Source organism: Styela clava, chromosome 4 (assembly GCF_964204865.1).
Source record: "Styela clava chromosome 4, kaStyClav1.hap1.2, whole genome shotgun sequence".
Lineage (NCBI taxonomy): Eukaryota > Metazoa > Chordata > Ascidiacea > Stolidobranchia > Styelidae > Styela > Styela clava.
The window spans coordinates 3,254,388-3,272,367 of NC_135253.1; the positions used below are offsets into that span (position 1 = coordinate 3,254,388).

Below are 17,980 nucleotides of genomic sequence, written 5' to 3' on the forward strand. Positions count from 1 at the left end.
CAATGCCATTTTTGAATTGAAATTTTTAAAAGGGGGGCAATCTATCAAGGGTAATTTTTCCAAATACTTGTCTGAGTACCTACAGTACAAGATCCCGAATTAATACTACAATCCTGAAAATGGACCTAATAGAGTGCCCTTAATATGGTCGTAATAAATTGTAGTAAATGCCAAATGTGCATTAAAAACATTCCCGGTTGTCGTTGTTGGCCACTTCATTCATATGCTACTTCATTATTAGTAGACCAAAAATTTTCTGAGGTTGATTTCAGATCACCTATATTTTCAGTCTTCAAAGAGTGCTTCCAATATTGGCAATATAAAGAAGTCGAAGGATCAGGCAGACATACAGTGTAATATTAGTATATGCTGACGATAATTTATGTGCTGTGGCATTGCAATATTCTACTTGGGTGATTGGTTGTTTTTCACAAGTCGGTGGTTCCGTAATGGAGTATTCTGCAATGGTTACCTTGGGATCGCAGAAGTTCACTGATACTGTTGGGCTCGAGGAATTAAGAGGTAAAGCAATAGAAATAATATATACGTCTGATATTAAACTAATAGTAAGCGTAATCATGCTGGCGGTTCTGGCGAGTTGTTCTACCGGAACGCGTTGTTGTTGGCGGTTCAGGCCTGTTTAAAAACAATAACGCTGTTTCAGTACTCGGCTCAGTTGATTTTTCAATGCCATATTCAATATGCGCAAGTTTAATTTTATCTATATATACTAACAGTTTGTGGATTGCCATTAATATCTACTTTATAGTATTTTGCATACATTTCCAACAATTTGAATGGACCAGCATAAGGCGGTATTAAAAGTTTTTCAACTGCATTAACACGTAAAACTACGTGTGTGCAATCTTTTAGTTCCTTTGATAAAGAGGTTTTTCTATGTTGGGGGATTTTTGGATTGGCTGGTCTCAAGTCTTAAACGAATTGTCTAAGACGCGCTATAAACTCATAAGGGGATTCTATGTCCTCATTAATATCGTTTGAAACAAAATCCCCAGGTAAACGTAACGACGATCTGTAAACTAATTCAGCCGATGATAAACTTAAATTTAATTTTATTGCCGTGCGTATCCCTAACAAAACTAAACTTAAATTTTGATACCACTCATGGTTGTTTGAACATTGTGCCATGCGACTATATGGGTGATAAATTGTAGTGTATATATGGTGACCTAAGAATTTTATCATTTTAGCCCATAAAGAACTTCTAAATTGAGCACCCCTGTCAGTAGTTATTACAGTAGGAGATCCAAATCAACTTACCCAGGATAAGAGAAAAGTTTTTACGACAGTTCCGGCAGTTATGTCTCGCATTGGCGTTACTTCGGCCCAACGGGTAAATTTATCAACCGTTATTAATAAATAAGAATAATCAAGGTCCAATTATATTCGTATTCACTTCTGAAAATCTTTTATTAGGAGCTAAAATGGGTTGTAATGGGGAAATGGTATGCCTCGTTTCTGGCAAGGTATACAAGCTCGACACATTTTCCTAATATCTGAATTCATATTTGGTCATGCATATCTAGCTCAAAGTCCCGGGTGGCTAAGGTTATGCAAGTAATCAAAAATCTGTTCAAAATCAAAGTTAACGCTGGAACTGAGGTATCAACAAAAGCTAATTGTAAACTCATTTGATTAGCTAGCAGTGCCTGTACTTCTGGGTCCCTATTTTGCTATTGAGCGATCGAAGCAAGAGAAAGAGGAGGAGAAAGATCAGAAATTGCTGCAATTGTTGATCTGGAGAGCGCATCTGCTACGATATTTGCGGACCCGGTATATATCTAATATCACAAGTAAATTGACTGATATAATCGAGATGTCTGCTTTGCCGAGGTGGCGTCTATGTTTTTATGCAAAGCAAATGAAAGAAGTTTGTGATGAGAAAGAATAAAGAATTCCCGACCTTGAACATAATAGTGAAAGTGTCGAATACTTAGATAGACTGCGAGAAGTTCTCGATCAAATGTAGAATATTTTTGTTGAGCGCTATTGAGAGCTTTGCTGAACACCACTGCTCTCCTATCTTTTGTTATAAGAAAGCGCCAACATCTGTTAGACTTGCGTCGACGGCTATAAAAAGTTCTGCATCGGGTTTCGGCTGATTAAGCATAATAAAATTACTCGGAGCATTTTTGGACTTTTCAAAAGCTAATTTAGTGTCGGCTGTCGATAGTACAGGCTGATTTTTATTAACATGTGAAAAGATGTAAAAAGTTGTTCTCAAGTGGATAATTTGGTTTTAACAGGGTATTCCGAATTTACGTTGTTGAAAATATATTGGAAATGAAATTTATTTTTACATGGGATGGCACCGGAAGGCTATGAAAATTTGAAATTGGATTTCGAGAAATTGATAATTGCTATTGCGGGAATAATTAAATCTGTTTTTTATAAGTTTCTCACAAATTGGGCCAATTTGGTGTAGTTTTGTAGTTACATAACAACTAATTGGCTACATAACTCCCCCTCAAGAGTTCAGAGAATTCGAAGGATGCAATTTGGGCTGAGAAAGCGGAAATGACGTGCTGTCTTCATAAAATTCAACAAAAAATAAAGAATAATATTTAAGCTGTATAAAGGTAGAGTGAATATAATTATTCCTGAGAAATTTATGCATGATGTATATTATTGTTATAGACATTGGTGTAAATGCACAAAGTAATGCATTGTAAAACACATGCTAGAAAAAAATCATGTTAAAGTATAATATGTACAATATGAACATCGCTATTTGACTAATCTGCCAGACTATGGTAAAAGTTCGAATTGAATCTATTATTGGGATTTAGTCTAGCTTGAGAGATTTAACCCCCCCCCCCCCCCCCTGATCTTGTCTATTGTTTTGCACGAGAGGTTGAGGTGGTTCAACAGGGTTCACTTGTTCCCTGCATGCAGCCAAGTTTTGCCGAAGCCGTTGTATTCTAGGAAGTCCTTCATCTCTCAGTTTTGGGCAAAATTTTTTGATAGAACAAATGGTCCAAATAGTGGCCCAAATGAGAGACGAATGGAATAAGAGCATATAAATACCTGATAAAATTGACGTGCTAATGAAGGAGAGAGCATGAACAAAAGTGTCTTGCACTTCATGTGAGATAGCATCAGTATCAGTGTCTGATGTGCTATCTGTATTACGTGGGTTTGCTCACTAAATATTCGTTCTCGAATAAGGTTAATGTAGCTGATTGATAATAACCTATTATTTACATCCTCATAACCCTGGTGTCCCCTTGGTAATTCGTTATATGCTTCATTGTAATTAATAGGATTAAAATTGTCGACAAAAGGCTTGGATGTGGGTCTCAAAGATTTCAGCATGATTTAAAGTATAATTGACGTAGTTTTAGAACCGACCATCAATTTGAAAAGTGCGTAATAAAATATACGACCATGCGTATAATTTTCAAAAAAAATGAATACCCACATAAGCGTTAGAATCAGGGAATATTTGTGCAATGATTGTTTCATTGCTATTAAAGTGCACTTAAGGTCGGGTAGCATATTTACCCTGAAAAAAAGAGGTTCCTAAGAACGGTAACGTTAATACGTTGGCATTCAATTTCGGTCAATATATCACTTACGATGATAGCTGCTCTGTTCCCACCTAGTAACTGACTTAGGGTCTTACCGGGGTATTGTTTAGACAGGCATTTAAAATTGGTAGTTAGAATGCTTTCAAATTGGAATTCCAAATAATTAATATCAATTTGTTGATTACTTCGGAAACCCTATCAGTGCTTTCTTGAATAAAACCAACTAGAGGAGAAGATTCTGAAAAATTCTTAACGGTATAATCGTATTTAAAGGCAGGATATTTGAGAGTAAAAATGGATGAACCACTAAGTGCAATGCAGTGTTGCGTTTCGAATAACAAACCATTATTTGAACAAAAAGTGTCAGACTTAAAACATCTTTTAACTGACTTGCCATATGAACCCCAATTATGGATTGATTGCCCAAGTCTTGGAAAATCTAAGCGGTAAATCTGGTTAGAAGAATTATAATGTAAAATAAGTTCGGTAACAGTTGTTTCGAATTGAGGACAATCAATTAAAGGTTGGTGTTTCCAAATTAAAGTTTGACTACCTAACGTGCATGACCCAGGTAATATGTCGCAGGTGGAAATTGACGGGGAAGATCCTAAGATTACCCGATGAAAAGGATCACATACGAAAATTGAATACGAGACAAATAAGCATTGATCACTTGTCTGTGTCTAGAGCATGGCCAACTATAGGTAACTTTTGCCATATTTTAAGTGAACCAAGTATTTGGGGAAGTGGGTTCTAAATCTCCAATATTATCAGCTTTTAACGTGTGTACCCAATCTTCACAATATAAAGGGGTGGGTGGTTCTATCATGGCGGAAGTCAGTTTATTCGGTTCCCTAGTACGCTACAATTATTGGGCTTCTGAATGAAGTATCCAGCTTTGGGTCTATTGGGATGGCATAGGTTCACTGTAACTGTTGGAGTTGGTAAAGCAGATTTAAATGGCAGACTAGACAAATAAACAAAAAGATACATACAGTTTGCAAGGCACTTAATAGTAAACATATTCGTCTCTCTGCGCCGGTCTGCTTGTTCTTCCGTGTCGAGTCCTTGATTGTAATTATCCCGAACCTTGATGATTGCTATTAGATTCCTCGTTCTGCGTAATAAGTAAAAAGTCGTCAATATCGGTGGATATTGGTACGTTATATCTGTGTATTAGTACGTCAAATTCAGTAGTTGGGGTAGTTGAATTAGAAATGTTCTGGGTATCGGGAGTAAAAATCTCTCCATGAGCCGGCTCAACTCTATCAATAAAAACAGTGGTAGGTTTGCCTTTAAAATCAATCCTAAAAAAATTATTGTATTTTTGTATAACACGAAAAGGTCCTTGATAAGGCGGTACCAGTGGTCTTCTAACTGCGTCAACACGTAGAAATATGTGACTGCAAGTATTCAATTCCGGTGATAAGAATGTCTTTCTATTTTGAGGTGTTCTCGGTTGGATTGGTTTTAACTTATTGATGACATTGTTCAAGCGTTTCAAAAACGCCTGACGGTTTAGTGTTGATACCCGCTTGGTTGGTCGAGAAAAATTCTCCAGGTAATTTCAATGGTGTTCCATAGAGCAGTTCAGCGCTACTGTATCCTAAGTCTTGTTTAATCGCAGTTCGCATGCCAAGTAGAACCAAACCTAAGTTTTGATACCAATCTGCAGTATTCCGGCAGTGGGTCATAAAAGATGTTTTTAATTGTCGTATTTGTCTTTCAACAGCTGCATTTAAGGCTGGGTGATAGCTAGTTGTTGAGATAGAAGAAATTCCATTGCTTCTTGCCATAGAATACTTTGATAACAACCTCCACGGTCACTGGTGATAATTGCAGGTACGCCATATTTAGAAATTCCAGAACAGGAAAAATGTTTTAACTACTGTTTCAGCTGTAATGCCTTTGATAGGAATAGCTTCGACCCATCTAGTAAATTTGTCCACAGCGAGAAGTATATCATTATATCCGTTAGATGGTGGTAAAGGTCCAACAATATCAATATTGACATGGTAGAATCTTTCGTCTGGAGTTACGATAGTTTGCAAAGGTGATATGGTGTGAATTTACATGATTGACGAGAAATACACGCTCGGCACATGTTCCTAATGTCAATGTGCATGTTTGGCCAAATGTATCTTGCTTGAATAGGATCTTCAGTTGCTCGAATTCCAGGGTGACTTAATTGATTATTCGTATTGAATATACGTTTTCGGAATTTCTTCGGAATAACTGGGCGTGGTGTAGGTAGTTTTGAATCGCATAATAGATGTAAATCGTCACTACATTTCACAAATCGTAACTCCATGCTTTTAGGTTCATTGTACAAGTTTTGAATTCTTACGTTGTTCCAAAGCGATGTAAGACAATGTTAGAGTTGTAGGCAAGTGAGAGAATGCGGCGATTGTCGCTCTAGGCTAGACAAAGCATGGGCTACCACATCACTGCTTTCATCAATATATTTCATGTCATTTGTGTATTGACTTCAAGATGATCAAGATGACGAACATGTCGTGGAGATGATCTTTCGGCAATTTTGTGTAGGACATACTTCAATGGTTTATGGTCAGATAGAATGAAAAACAATCGTTCTTCCAAATCATATTGAAAAAGTTTGACACTTAGATAAGCAGCCAGTAGTTCCCGATCAAAAGTAGAATTTTTCCGTTGGGCTGGATTTAACGATTTTGAGAAAAATCCTAATGGTTCCCATTATTTATTTCTCTTTTGTTGTAATACATTTCCAATAGAATCTCCTAAAGCGTCCACCGCAAGAGATATTTCTGCTTCTGGGTCTGGGTGGTTCAATAATGCAAAATCACTCGATGTATTTTTCGATTTCTCAAAAGCTTCGTCGTGTTCTTTGGTCCAAGTAATTTTCTGATACTTGTTCAAATAATGAGAGCACATTTTATGAGGTGGAGCCAATATGTTAGCACAATGAGGTAAACATTTTTGGTAGAAAGTATATATTCCCAAGTAAGCACGTAGCTGTCGTTTTCGGACGCGTATAGTTCCTTAAAGCATGTACCTTTGATTCGATAGGCCTTATTCCTATATTATTCACATGATATCCAAGAAATGTTAATTCAGGTACTCCAAACAGACATTTGTCAAAATTAAGTATTAGACTGTAGTCGTGTATTCTTTGAAAGTTGTCTAAGATGCTTTTCGTGTTCTTTCAGTGATTTGGAAAATACCAAAATATCGTCGACATAAGCGAAAACATTTGGAATATTGCAGATTACCATGTCGATGAATCTTTGGAAAGTTGATCCAGAATTTTTAGTGTCATATGTAGTCACGTGATATCGAAATGCGCCAAAAGGTGTAACTACCGTTGTTTTGTCCATGTCTTCGGATTTCATCGGAACTTGATGATAAGCAGATCGCAAGTCAACCTTCGTAAATATTTCCGATCCATGGATTATCATGAGGTTGCGCGTTCATAAAACGTCGGAATCACCAAATATAGCGATTGGTTACCACTATACATAAATTGTTTGTTGATTGATCCTGTTTGTGGATCATAACTCCAGCATTGACTGACAATAATTTTTTTTTGCGTTCGTTAACTTGAACTGTCTATCTGTCGATAGCCTCCGGCGCAGTAAAGAGACGTTTGAAACACTTTATGAGTTTCATTGCAATTCTGACAATATACACAGAAATACAATACACACACAATTAGATCAAATCTAACACATAAAACACATTGCAGAATATATAGCTTTCTACAAAGCAATTGAAATATAATAAAAAAACGGATTTTTACATTAACAATTAAAAAAATAACGCGTCATCCCGGTTTCTGGGTATCTTTCGGTATACTATAATCAAACATTAAAAGTGTTTTCTTAAAGTTCATTACAGTACTAGCAATTAACTTGTTTTTGCCAAGTCATCGAGTCCTGGTCACGTACTTACTTCAATTATGAGATGTAAAAAGTTGTTCTCAAGTGGATAATTTGGTTTTAACAGGGTATTTCGAATTTACGTTATTGGAAGTTTATTGGAAATGAAAATTATTTTTACATGGGGTGGCACAGAAAGGCTATTAAAATTTGAAATTCGAGAAATTGATAATTGCTATTGCGGGAATAATTAATTTTGTTTTTCATGGGTTTCTCACGAATTGGGCCAATTCGGTGTAGTTTTGTAGTTACATAAGAACTAATTGGCTACAAGCATTGCAGATGTCTGGAAGCGCTCTATTGTAATTCCGATTCTGAAATCCAACAAACAAAAAGACCAGCCGTCTTCATATATGCCTATATCTTTAACTAGCAATTGATGTGAGGCTTTGGAAAGAATAATAGTTCGCCGGCTGAAGTGGTTTATCGAAAAAAATGGCATATATGTAGATAACAAATGGGTTTTAGGTGAAGAAGATCTACGCCTGATGCATACCTAAAATTACACGATGAAATATATATATATATATAAGGCTTTACCAAATGAAATAAAAGATGTGTATTTGCATTTCCCTAGACACGGAAAAAAAGCTTTTTCTAAACATGGAAAAGGCTCATGACATGATATGGAAATACCGCCTGTTATACAAACTGTACAACAATCGTGTCACTGGAAACATTTGGCTTTTTGTTGCATTTTTTCAGGCGAATCGCTCATTTCAGGTTAGAGTAGTTTCAAGTATTTTCTCATTAGAAAACGGAGTTCCTCAAAGGAGCGTCATTAGTCTACTGCTTTTCAATATAATGATAAACGATATGCCTAGTACTGTTCCATCAGATAATGTTGGATTGTTTGCGATATCGCTCTATGGCACATTGGGCTCAAAATCGAAGATTTAATCGTTTCCTTTCAGAATTCATCGGATTGTATTCAGTCCTGGTGCAATCAATGGGGTTTCAAGATCTCGGTCACAAAATCAATAGTTGTGCTCTTCACCCGAAAACGGAAGTTATCTCCAATCCAAATCATCTCTTTTGTCATTGTACAGATCCCTAGTTCGACCCATTATTGAATATGGTATGGAAGCGTATTTTTCAGCCTCAATGTATGCCATAAGAAAAATAGAAATGATCCAATCTCAATGTCTACGCACCGCCCCAGATGACATGATGAGTACGCCTATAAGTTTATCTTTACGAGTTTGCTCCAACAAAATGCCATTGAATATACGACGACTACAATTATGTCTCTTATATAAAGCTAAACTGCTAACATTTGTTGACCATCCTCGCCACGAAGTCTGGCATTGAGATATTTTCCAACTCTTCAACATTTCGTAAATTTGGTATGATTGCTAGGATTTTCGATATATATTACCAACTTGAACATTAGTATTATTGAAGCCGAAGAAATTCCACCATGGTTTTTGGATGAAATTGATATTGACAATACATTATCGTATATACTTTTCCCCTGGTATACGCCTGACCAAACAAAAGCTATATGTTTAGATTATATAAATGAATCCTATCAATCACACGTGCACATCTATACGAATGGACCAAAAATTGATGACAAATGCGACGCTGCGGTTTAGGTTCCATGTGATAATTACGTATGGGTTTTAGGCTGGTCATAGACTGTTCCTCGTTTGATTGCGAAGTTTTTGCAATCTATAGTGCCCACACATGGTCAAACATAACTATAGATGGAATATAGTAATAATTTCGTATGGTATATCTGCCATTCATGTATAAATAATAACTCGGATAAAATTAGTAATTTATTCTCAAATATTCAGACTTGTATTGTTGAGTTACACAGGAACAACGACGCAAAATCACATTACTATGGGCTCCTAGACATGTTGGCATTCCGGGTAACAAAATAGCAAAAGTATCAGCGGCGAAAGTCGATGTGGACAAATGATTATCCCAATCACACAACAATTCACAAATTCGACAATCCTGCGCCAATGAATGATCAACATGTTATACACAATGACCAAGCATTTCATTACAAGATAATTTTCCCTCTATTGAAGACAGCACCACGAATTTCACGTGGTTACCACGAATAATGGACAAAATTCAATTTCGACTTCAGACAGCACATTAAACAAGCACCTTCATAAAATAGGATGCCATAATAATGGACTACGCGATTGCGGTAATGTATTAAAAAAATAGAACATTTCCTATTGAACTGCCGTGCATATAGATGAAATGCCGCGATTATGACATTGATTTTAAAATCAGCGCTATATTGAGCAACCCTAGCATTCTCCCTTCTCTACTTGATTTGGTCAAGTCCACCAAGAGAGTACTATAGGCATATAAATAGTTTGGTTCAAATTGTTTGGCGCAAAATACTACACTCACACATACTACACACACTGCCGCCTGTTGCTACTCCGAGGTGCAAAGTATCATGTTGTTGAATATTATTTAAGGCATTTTGAACAGTCATCCGATAGATAGATAGTTTATTTGAATACTCCATGATATACACAAATTTAAAATGGAGAATTCTGAAGTTGACGCCCAATCTATAACTCTGGTGTTGTTTTGCACAATGGCTGCAACATTTTCCTCGATTTGAGTTCCAGGCGCAAAAAAGTAGTCGGTCACCTTTGCTGATGATGCTTCACCTTCAACACCTGTTTTATGCTTGGAACTCTCAACGTGCAACTATAAGCTGAGCTTGCCTTCATTCGCCACAGAAACGAAAGTGCCGTAGCCTAGGCTAAATAGTTTGAACCAATGACATTGGTTTGAACTGAAATGATGGATTTAAACATGTAGACCAGTTTATAAAAGCCAACCAGCGAAACCACTTTTAAAACAAGCCTAAAAAAGTTGCAATCATAATTATAGAAAGAAAGAACATATGGTTATGTGTTACAACCAACGACATGTATATCTATTATTTTTAATAGAGGACAGATGATAAGACATTGGGGTCACGACTCACGACCCTGTGCGCCCTCAGCATTTGACTATTACGGATGAACCTCGACCCCTGACCCCCGAAAAATTATTCCCGGGAATATGATTCCTACGCTTTATCATTGCTTTACCATTGTTTTGGTGCTTATTTTGAGAGCCATTTCAATGTATACAACCATTATGCCAATGGCAAAATCAAGCTGCCTGTAGCATTGTGCTATTGACTTGTTGGCTGAATACAGATTTTGCAGTTTCTGTCTCGGAGATGTCCGCTTTTAACACTCCTTTATTCAACCGCATTATTGTACCATTGTCGTTTGTGTCTACTCTCGCTGGAGGAGTGATATTGCTCAAGTAAGTTGAAATTGAAAATATTTGCTCTGTTGATCGGAGTAACGGTTATATCAGCACTATCACATGCAAAATTTATGGTTTTCAAGGGAAATATAAACAAGTTGTCAGTAAAACGAATCCCTTATGATAGTACTGCAAGGATCCTAAATCAATGAAAATTTTGATTTTTCTTTTTAATCACTTGTAAATATTGACCAACTACACTAATGCGTTGACTTAAATGAAACCTGGAAACTCTATTGTAGTTCCTTCAACTATGTCTGTATGTGTGCCTCACTTTTCCATCATATGAAAAGCCCAACGAACTTCGGGTCTCGTGTAGTTTCGTACCTGACGTACTTCTAGTGGGCGTAGCCTAACAATTTTTTGATATGTCAATCCTAACCCCCATCTGACTACGCCATTCAAAAATTACGTCACTACGACATCATAATCAGGTCATAGAGCTTGCCAAATGTACGTACGATCGCCGTACAGCCGTAATGGCATTGGCGCCGACGATAAAGAACTGACTGACGTTATGACGACTGACGTGCAGGGATGGTTATGTGCGAGAGGATTGCTGGACTCCTCGCCGTCGTTGGGTGGTTCACGTAACCGCTGGTCGGTTACGGCTTCCTCCACCAAGTCCATGCTTCCGAAAACAAACATTACAGTAAAAACTAATCCCATACCCGACTTGGAATGGTAACCGGACGAGAGGCCGTGGTTCGCCATATGGATAAGCCGTCTTATCGACTTTCCTCTCCCCCGGGATAAATATGTAAATCCTATCCTATCGATCTCTCTCCTATTGGAACCGTTGCGACGAGAAAACGAGAGAAACAACTGTTCGATTTCGGGTGCTTGTTTGCGCGTCTAGGATGGCAGTTCATATAGTTTGAAGGGCTCTATTACGTCACTGTGACGTCGTAATAATGTAATTTTTGGATGGTGTGGGGGTTAGGATTTATACATGAAAAAAGTGTCATGCTACGCCCACTAGAAGTATGTTAGGTACAAAACTATATGAGACCCCGAATTCCTCACTGCTGCTCACCAGTGTTTTATTTGTGTTAGTTTCAGTGTACAAGTAAATGCATTACACATTATCAATTTCATTCTCAGTTTTTGCTCATTTTCGAACATTTCTGTTATATAATTTGGTTTTTCCATTGAGTTTTGTGTTTTCAAATTATCGAACTAAATTTATTGATATGTAATCGGTTTGAAAACAAACTATTCATCTGATAAGTGGAAGGCAATTGATGAAATTTAATGAACTGTATATCGCAGGCGACTCCGTAAAAAAGGTGAAATAACCCTATTTACAATTATAGAGAATACAAAGGTGGAAGAAAATGTCCTTCTAAAGAGCAAATGAAAGAAAAAGTTTGTGTTATAACTGGTGCAAATGTTGGTATTGGTAAATCAACAGCTGAGGAACTTGCAAGACGAGGTAATGACTCATTTCATATGTAACTGCTCAGTTGTGCAGTGACTAATTACAGTTATACATTATCTGTGATGGACTATATTGAATCATCATTAAATAGAGTATCCTTATTTCAGGTGCTACTGTAGTGATGGGTTGTCGGCATATAGGAAAATGTGAAAGAGCAGCAAGAGAAATAAGAATGAATACAGAAAATTCCAATGTTGTTTGCAGATTTATTGATTTGGCTGATCTAGACTCAGTAGAAGAATTTGCTGGAAATGTACGGAAGGGTAAAAGCTCATAACTGATATATCAGAAAATTTGGTTCGGTCCTTTTATACTAAATGAAAAAGGTTATCTTACAAGCGTCAAAGCTTAATTTGGATGTAAGTGGATTATTTCATGAGGTTTAGATTATGCTGTGCTGTTTATACTCATTTCTTTTTCCCACTTTTCAAGTATATTTTTTGCAAAATTCATCATACCATACCCACTTGGCAATATTCGATTATATGGAGTGAAAATTTAGATTTTGAAAATTTTTGCTATTGCATTTTATATATGAATATTCTGCACATTTTTATAACTAAAATCAATGTTTCTATTTACAGAGCTACCACATATAGATGTTTTGATAAATAATGCAGGAGTTATGAAACCGAGGCCTCCAAAGACAACACCTCGCACAAAAGATAATTTTGAAAGACAGTTTGGTGTCAACTATCTAGGTATATGCAAGTATTTATAATTGTTTTTCATTGTGTTAAGGTCATTTTTAATTTTTATTTGAAATTGTGAAAATTATACACAGCAATTCCATAAATGTCACGGAGTGACATTCCACACATTTAATCAATTTTACTATATCAAGGTCTTGGTGGTTTGCTATTTTTAGAATGCCAATTGGTAGCAGTAACACTGATGTATTTACCATAATTCACTTTTCACTTTCAGCCAAATATTTTTCAAACGACGAGCTAAAACAAGTGATGTCACGGAGTGACAAAAAGTTGAATGCATAAAATGACTGCAATATATCAACCAAATTTCGTCAAAAGCTTCATGACATATCAATAATAATAACTTGTCTCTATATTCTAGAGATATTGATCTCAACATTTATGCAAAATTTATTGTACAACAAACATTTTTCTAGGAAGCAGCCCAATTATACGGCCGAACTAGTCGCATGTCACTCCGTGACGTCACGAAGTGACAAAAAACCCTTGTCATTGAAATGTTATTAAGAATGTTGAACAATTAGTTGTATTAGGTCAAAATTGGTTGTTTGTTTTGTAATTACAAAACATTTAAACAAAGAATTGGGAAACATGATATTTTTTTGTCGTTCTGCTTGTGTGTCACTCATATTAATATGCTAAACGAGTGCACTAACTTTATTGATACTCGATATAGTTAAGTAAAAAGCTATGCTGCACAGACAACATGAAACAGACATAACTATTTCACTCCTATATATCTGGAATCTTATTGCAGTGACTTGACAAAGAATGGGCAATTCAAAATACAGAATCTGGAGGATCCGTTAAAAGGATACGTGCAATTCAGTTAAAAAAAATTTGCACCATGCGACGATTTTTAGATTTTTAGTACCGGTATTTGGATATCTAATTTATTAAACATAGAAAAGCATTTTCTTTTGTGTTGAAGTCTTTCTTGTTAGGTAGTACTTGCATCTGCTTGCAAAGCACACATAGAATCGGTAGGCCCCAAACACAGTTTTCTTAGTCTGCATATTCAGAACAAGAAGACAGTGATAAATATGTCCCTGCGAAAATTCGTTATTGCATCATTTTTGCTATTTCCAGCTTTGTGATATAGTTGTCACGTAAAAATAATTATTGGTGACAATGAGTGACGCACTGGCGTTTTCTAATTGGAAGTATCTTCAATTTTTGACAAACACCGCATATTTATTTTGCATTTCACAATATTTTTAGCATCCTATGAGTTACCCCGATAAATGGATATATACCAAAATCCAGATGTCGATGTGAAACTTGAGATTTAATATTGTTTGTGATGTTTACAAAAATGTCGAATTATATTGCAAAACAATGCATTTTGTCATATTTATTCTGCCATTCCAACAGATTACATATTTTTTCAATTGTAGTCTACAATAAGTTCGTTCATATTGTCAAAACCGGCATATGTTAGATTGAATATTTTGGTCATCGATAGTTTTAAAAAAGTTGCCATTGCCATTCAATCATGTCATTCAAGTTTCATTGTGGGTAAGATCCAAAGTAAGTAGAGGGCAAAGCGGAAGAATTTGCAGTTCAAACCCAATATTATAGTACTTCGCGTACAGAAAAATAATATTTTCAAAAAATTGCATACTTATGTCATTCCGTGACGTCACGGAGTGACGAGATCTCTATAAGGGCTACGAAAGAAAAACAAGCAACTATCAACTGCCAAATTGGTAAATTATTGGGCCCAACCCCCAAAGTGAGTAAGTGACGTCTCAGTTTTTGAGGCAAATAGTTATTGAAATATATCAGATAATTAAAATAAAGTTGAAAAAATGTCACGGAGTGACAACACAAGGCAAATTCCCATCAGCTCTGTTTAGCCCAGTGTTGCCAATAGTGCACAGTGCAATATTTATATTAAGCACAGATATCAGAGGTAAAACATAACACATACTTTGGTTGAACAAATACATTTTAAGGTAACATAAATAGCATGAGAGTTTATGTTACAAAACTGAAGAAAATTAGGCAGTAAATCATCAATTATTCCGCTGAAGAAAAAACAATTATTTTGAGCCGTAAATGTACCTTCTCATGCGATTTTAAAAACTTCAAGATATGTCCTACACTTTCTGCAGTTCAATATTTCAATTAGGCAAGATAAAATTTTTACCTAATTTTCAACTAATTTATGGAATTGCTGTACAGGTATTTTGCTATATTGATTTCCACATCATTTTTGAAAATGGTGTATATAAATAAATTATGTGTTTTATCCTCCAGGCCATTTTCTTTTAACCCATCTGTTGTCGGACAAAATGACGAATGGCAGGGTCATAAATTTGTCATCAGAGGCATATTCACAAGGAGAGGTAAGAAAGATATCCAGGTATTGTATCTTAGAACCAAAATATGTTTTCATACAAATCTAGCAGACTAAATATTCTTCAAAATGAGTGATGTATGCCTGTTGTGATATAAAATCAGAAATGAGATCTTCTTCATTACATACATTTAGAATTTACTGATCGATTGGGTATTAACTGCTTTACATGCCACGTGTTTCATCTCTCAAAAACTATTTGTTTGGGGAATTTAAATTTCAATGTGAGTAAATACACATGTAAAATAAAAATGTTACAGCTATCAAGATATTTTAAAACAGCTTCAAGGTAATACTGTCATTTTCAGATTGATATCAATGATATCGACAAATCTAAATTAGATGAAGACGATGAAAAACTTTCGCAACTTTATTATCAGAGCAAACTTGCAGTTATGTTGTTCACAGAAGCACTTTCACGAAAGCAATCAAATATCACTGTTAATGCTGTTAATCCAGGCTTATCTAGTACACAAATTGGAAGACATTCTAAAGCACCTATCTATGCACTCGGGATGCACATCTACAGTGAGATTTCCATTATTTATATAATTTTTTTTAATGCTAGAAGAGCTTGTTTTGTACGAATGAATTTGTTCAGTTAATCGTAACCAGTTGTGGAATAATATAAATAAGCTGGTCATTTTCATTTATAGAAGATGTTAAACGCATTATATGCCAAAACACTAAATCTGGGCTGGCCACTAGTTAACAGCAGAATGTTCATTTCTTTTATCAATCCCATGTTTTCAGGACCATTTCAGTGGATTGCAATGAAAACACCTGTACAAGCTGCTCAAACTAGTATTTGTATTATATATATATATATATATATAACTAGTATTATTTGTCTGTTGCAGCAGAACTTGAAAAAACATCTGGTTCTTATTTTCAGTAAGTATATTTTTTTTTACGAGTCTAAACAGCAATCATGGCTTCTTGCTGGCAGTGTACTCTATTTCAAACATTGCTCATGAAGTTATGTGTGACAGGGTTGCCTTATTATTGCCTTTGAATGGGTTGAAGCCAACCTTGAGACAAAGTTTTACTAACACGATGGTTGTGTATGTGCTCCGTTGCCTATTTATGAGTGTTATTTAATTTTAATTATTATTGATAAAAGGGGGACAGAAATTTCTGGACAAGTTTCTGCATATCCACATTGTTTTACATCAATTCCATTAATGTGGAACCTGAATGTCCTTCTAAATGTTCTAAAACAAGTGTATGAATGCTGACTATTAATCTGATTTTCTTCATTAGTGACTGTCAAGAAATATCAAAGGTTTGTGACTTGAAAGTTTGCAATTCAAAATTATCCGATGAACTCTGGGAAGCAAGTGAAAAATGGACTAACATGAGAGAAAGGTTGAATCGAATCAAATTAATGGGATCTTGATGATGTGCTATTCTGCGATTGTGTGTGCTGTATGTAGCCCATACCATGGCATAATCAAATGGTGAGCCAGGTCCTATTGTCTGACTTTTATAGGGCTAGTCATTGCGAACTGACTGAGCGATGGATTCCATGTTTACAGAAATTTGTGTCTGGAGGGCCCAATAAAATAAAATCACATACAATAACGTCGTAGCTGTTCATTCAAATATCTTCGGAATATTAGAGATTGCATTCTAAAATTATTCGATTTGATGGTTACATATACACAGACGTTGCTAGTTGCTACAAAACATATTCCTGTTGTTGCTATGAGCACAAAGTTGAATATCGGCATGTAATGACGGACCGTTGGCCGTTGCATACTTTATTACCATATGATTTCATTTTAAAAATGTTTGTTCCAATTATCTAACAAGTGCGGGGTTCCAAAAGTACGTGTACAATTTCAATGGATTTTAGTAAGATTTACGGTACATATTTATCCTGGGGGAGAGGAAAGTCGATAAGACGGCTTAACCGTATGGCGAACCACGGCCAGTATGGGTTTAGTTAGTTATTTGTTTTCATAAGCATGGACTTGATTGAACGTGACGTGAACCACCCTACGGCGGCGAGCAGTCAGCAATCCTCTCGCACATAACTATCCCCGCATGGGATTCGAACCTGCGAACCCACGCAAAGTAATCAGAGGTGCGGTGGCGAGCGTATTTCTAACGCTTACCACACCGACGCGCCAAGTTAATTCTGGCAGCTGTTATGGAGGTTAATAAAAGGTATTTCTGACTCGCCATGCGAAGACTGATACCTTAATATTAAAAGCAGGGATAACCATGATTCTTTGAAAATAGCGGGAACCAGAAGTTGCTAGCATATTCCGTTCAATGGGATAAAGAACCTTGCAAATCCAAGCACCTTCTTTAAACATGGGCATGTTCCGGGTACCACGTGGGATGAATACACACGGTAAAGAGCGGTTCAGGTTATGTAACGAAGCTGTGCATTAAAAACGCAACTCTTTATTCAATTGGGGACATAACTTTTTGCTGTTTCAACGAAAATTGTATTAGTGACCCAATCGCCTTGAAGCTAAAACAAGCAAGTCTGTGGTGTTTTAACAGATCTGCTTCACATGTAGCTTGAGAGTTTTGTTGTAATTCTGCCGCGCGTACGTCCAACCAGTTCTGTTCAATATCGCGTTGATTCCAATATACATTTAGCCGACATGGGGTGGCTGCATTTTGTTAACATCCACCTCTTCCGAACTTTCATGTCCCCTGTTTTGCCGTGCAAA

At 36.2% G+C, this 17,980-nt stretch overlaps 1 protein-coding gene across 1 annotated transcript; it reads left to right on the forward strand.

Moving 5' to 3' along the window:
* Nucleotides 1-10,400: 10,400 nt before the first annotated feature.
* On the forward strand, nt 10,401-17,120 carry LOC120326113 (retinol dehydrogenase 13-like). The gene is made up of 8 exons (XM_078112091.1): nt 10,401-10,771; nt 12,091-12,209; nt 12,323-12,478; nt 12,800-12,916; nt 15,191-15,279; nt 15,599-15,818; nt 16,044-16,184; nt 16,554-17,120. The coding sequence occupies exons 1-8, from the start codon at nt 10,683-10,685 to the stop codon at nt 16,586-16,588; spliced, it is 966 nt and encodes a 321-aa protein (XP_077968217.1). The 5' UTR covers nt 10,401-10,682; the 3' UTR covers nt 16,589-17,120.
* Nucleotides 17,121-17,980: the final 860 nt, after the last annotated feature.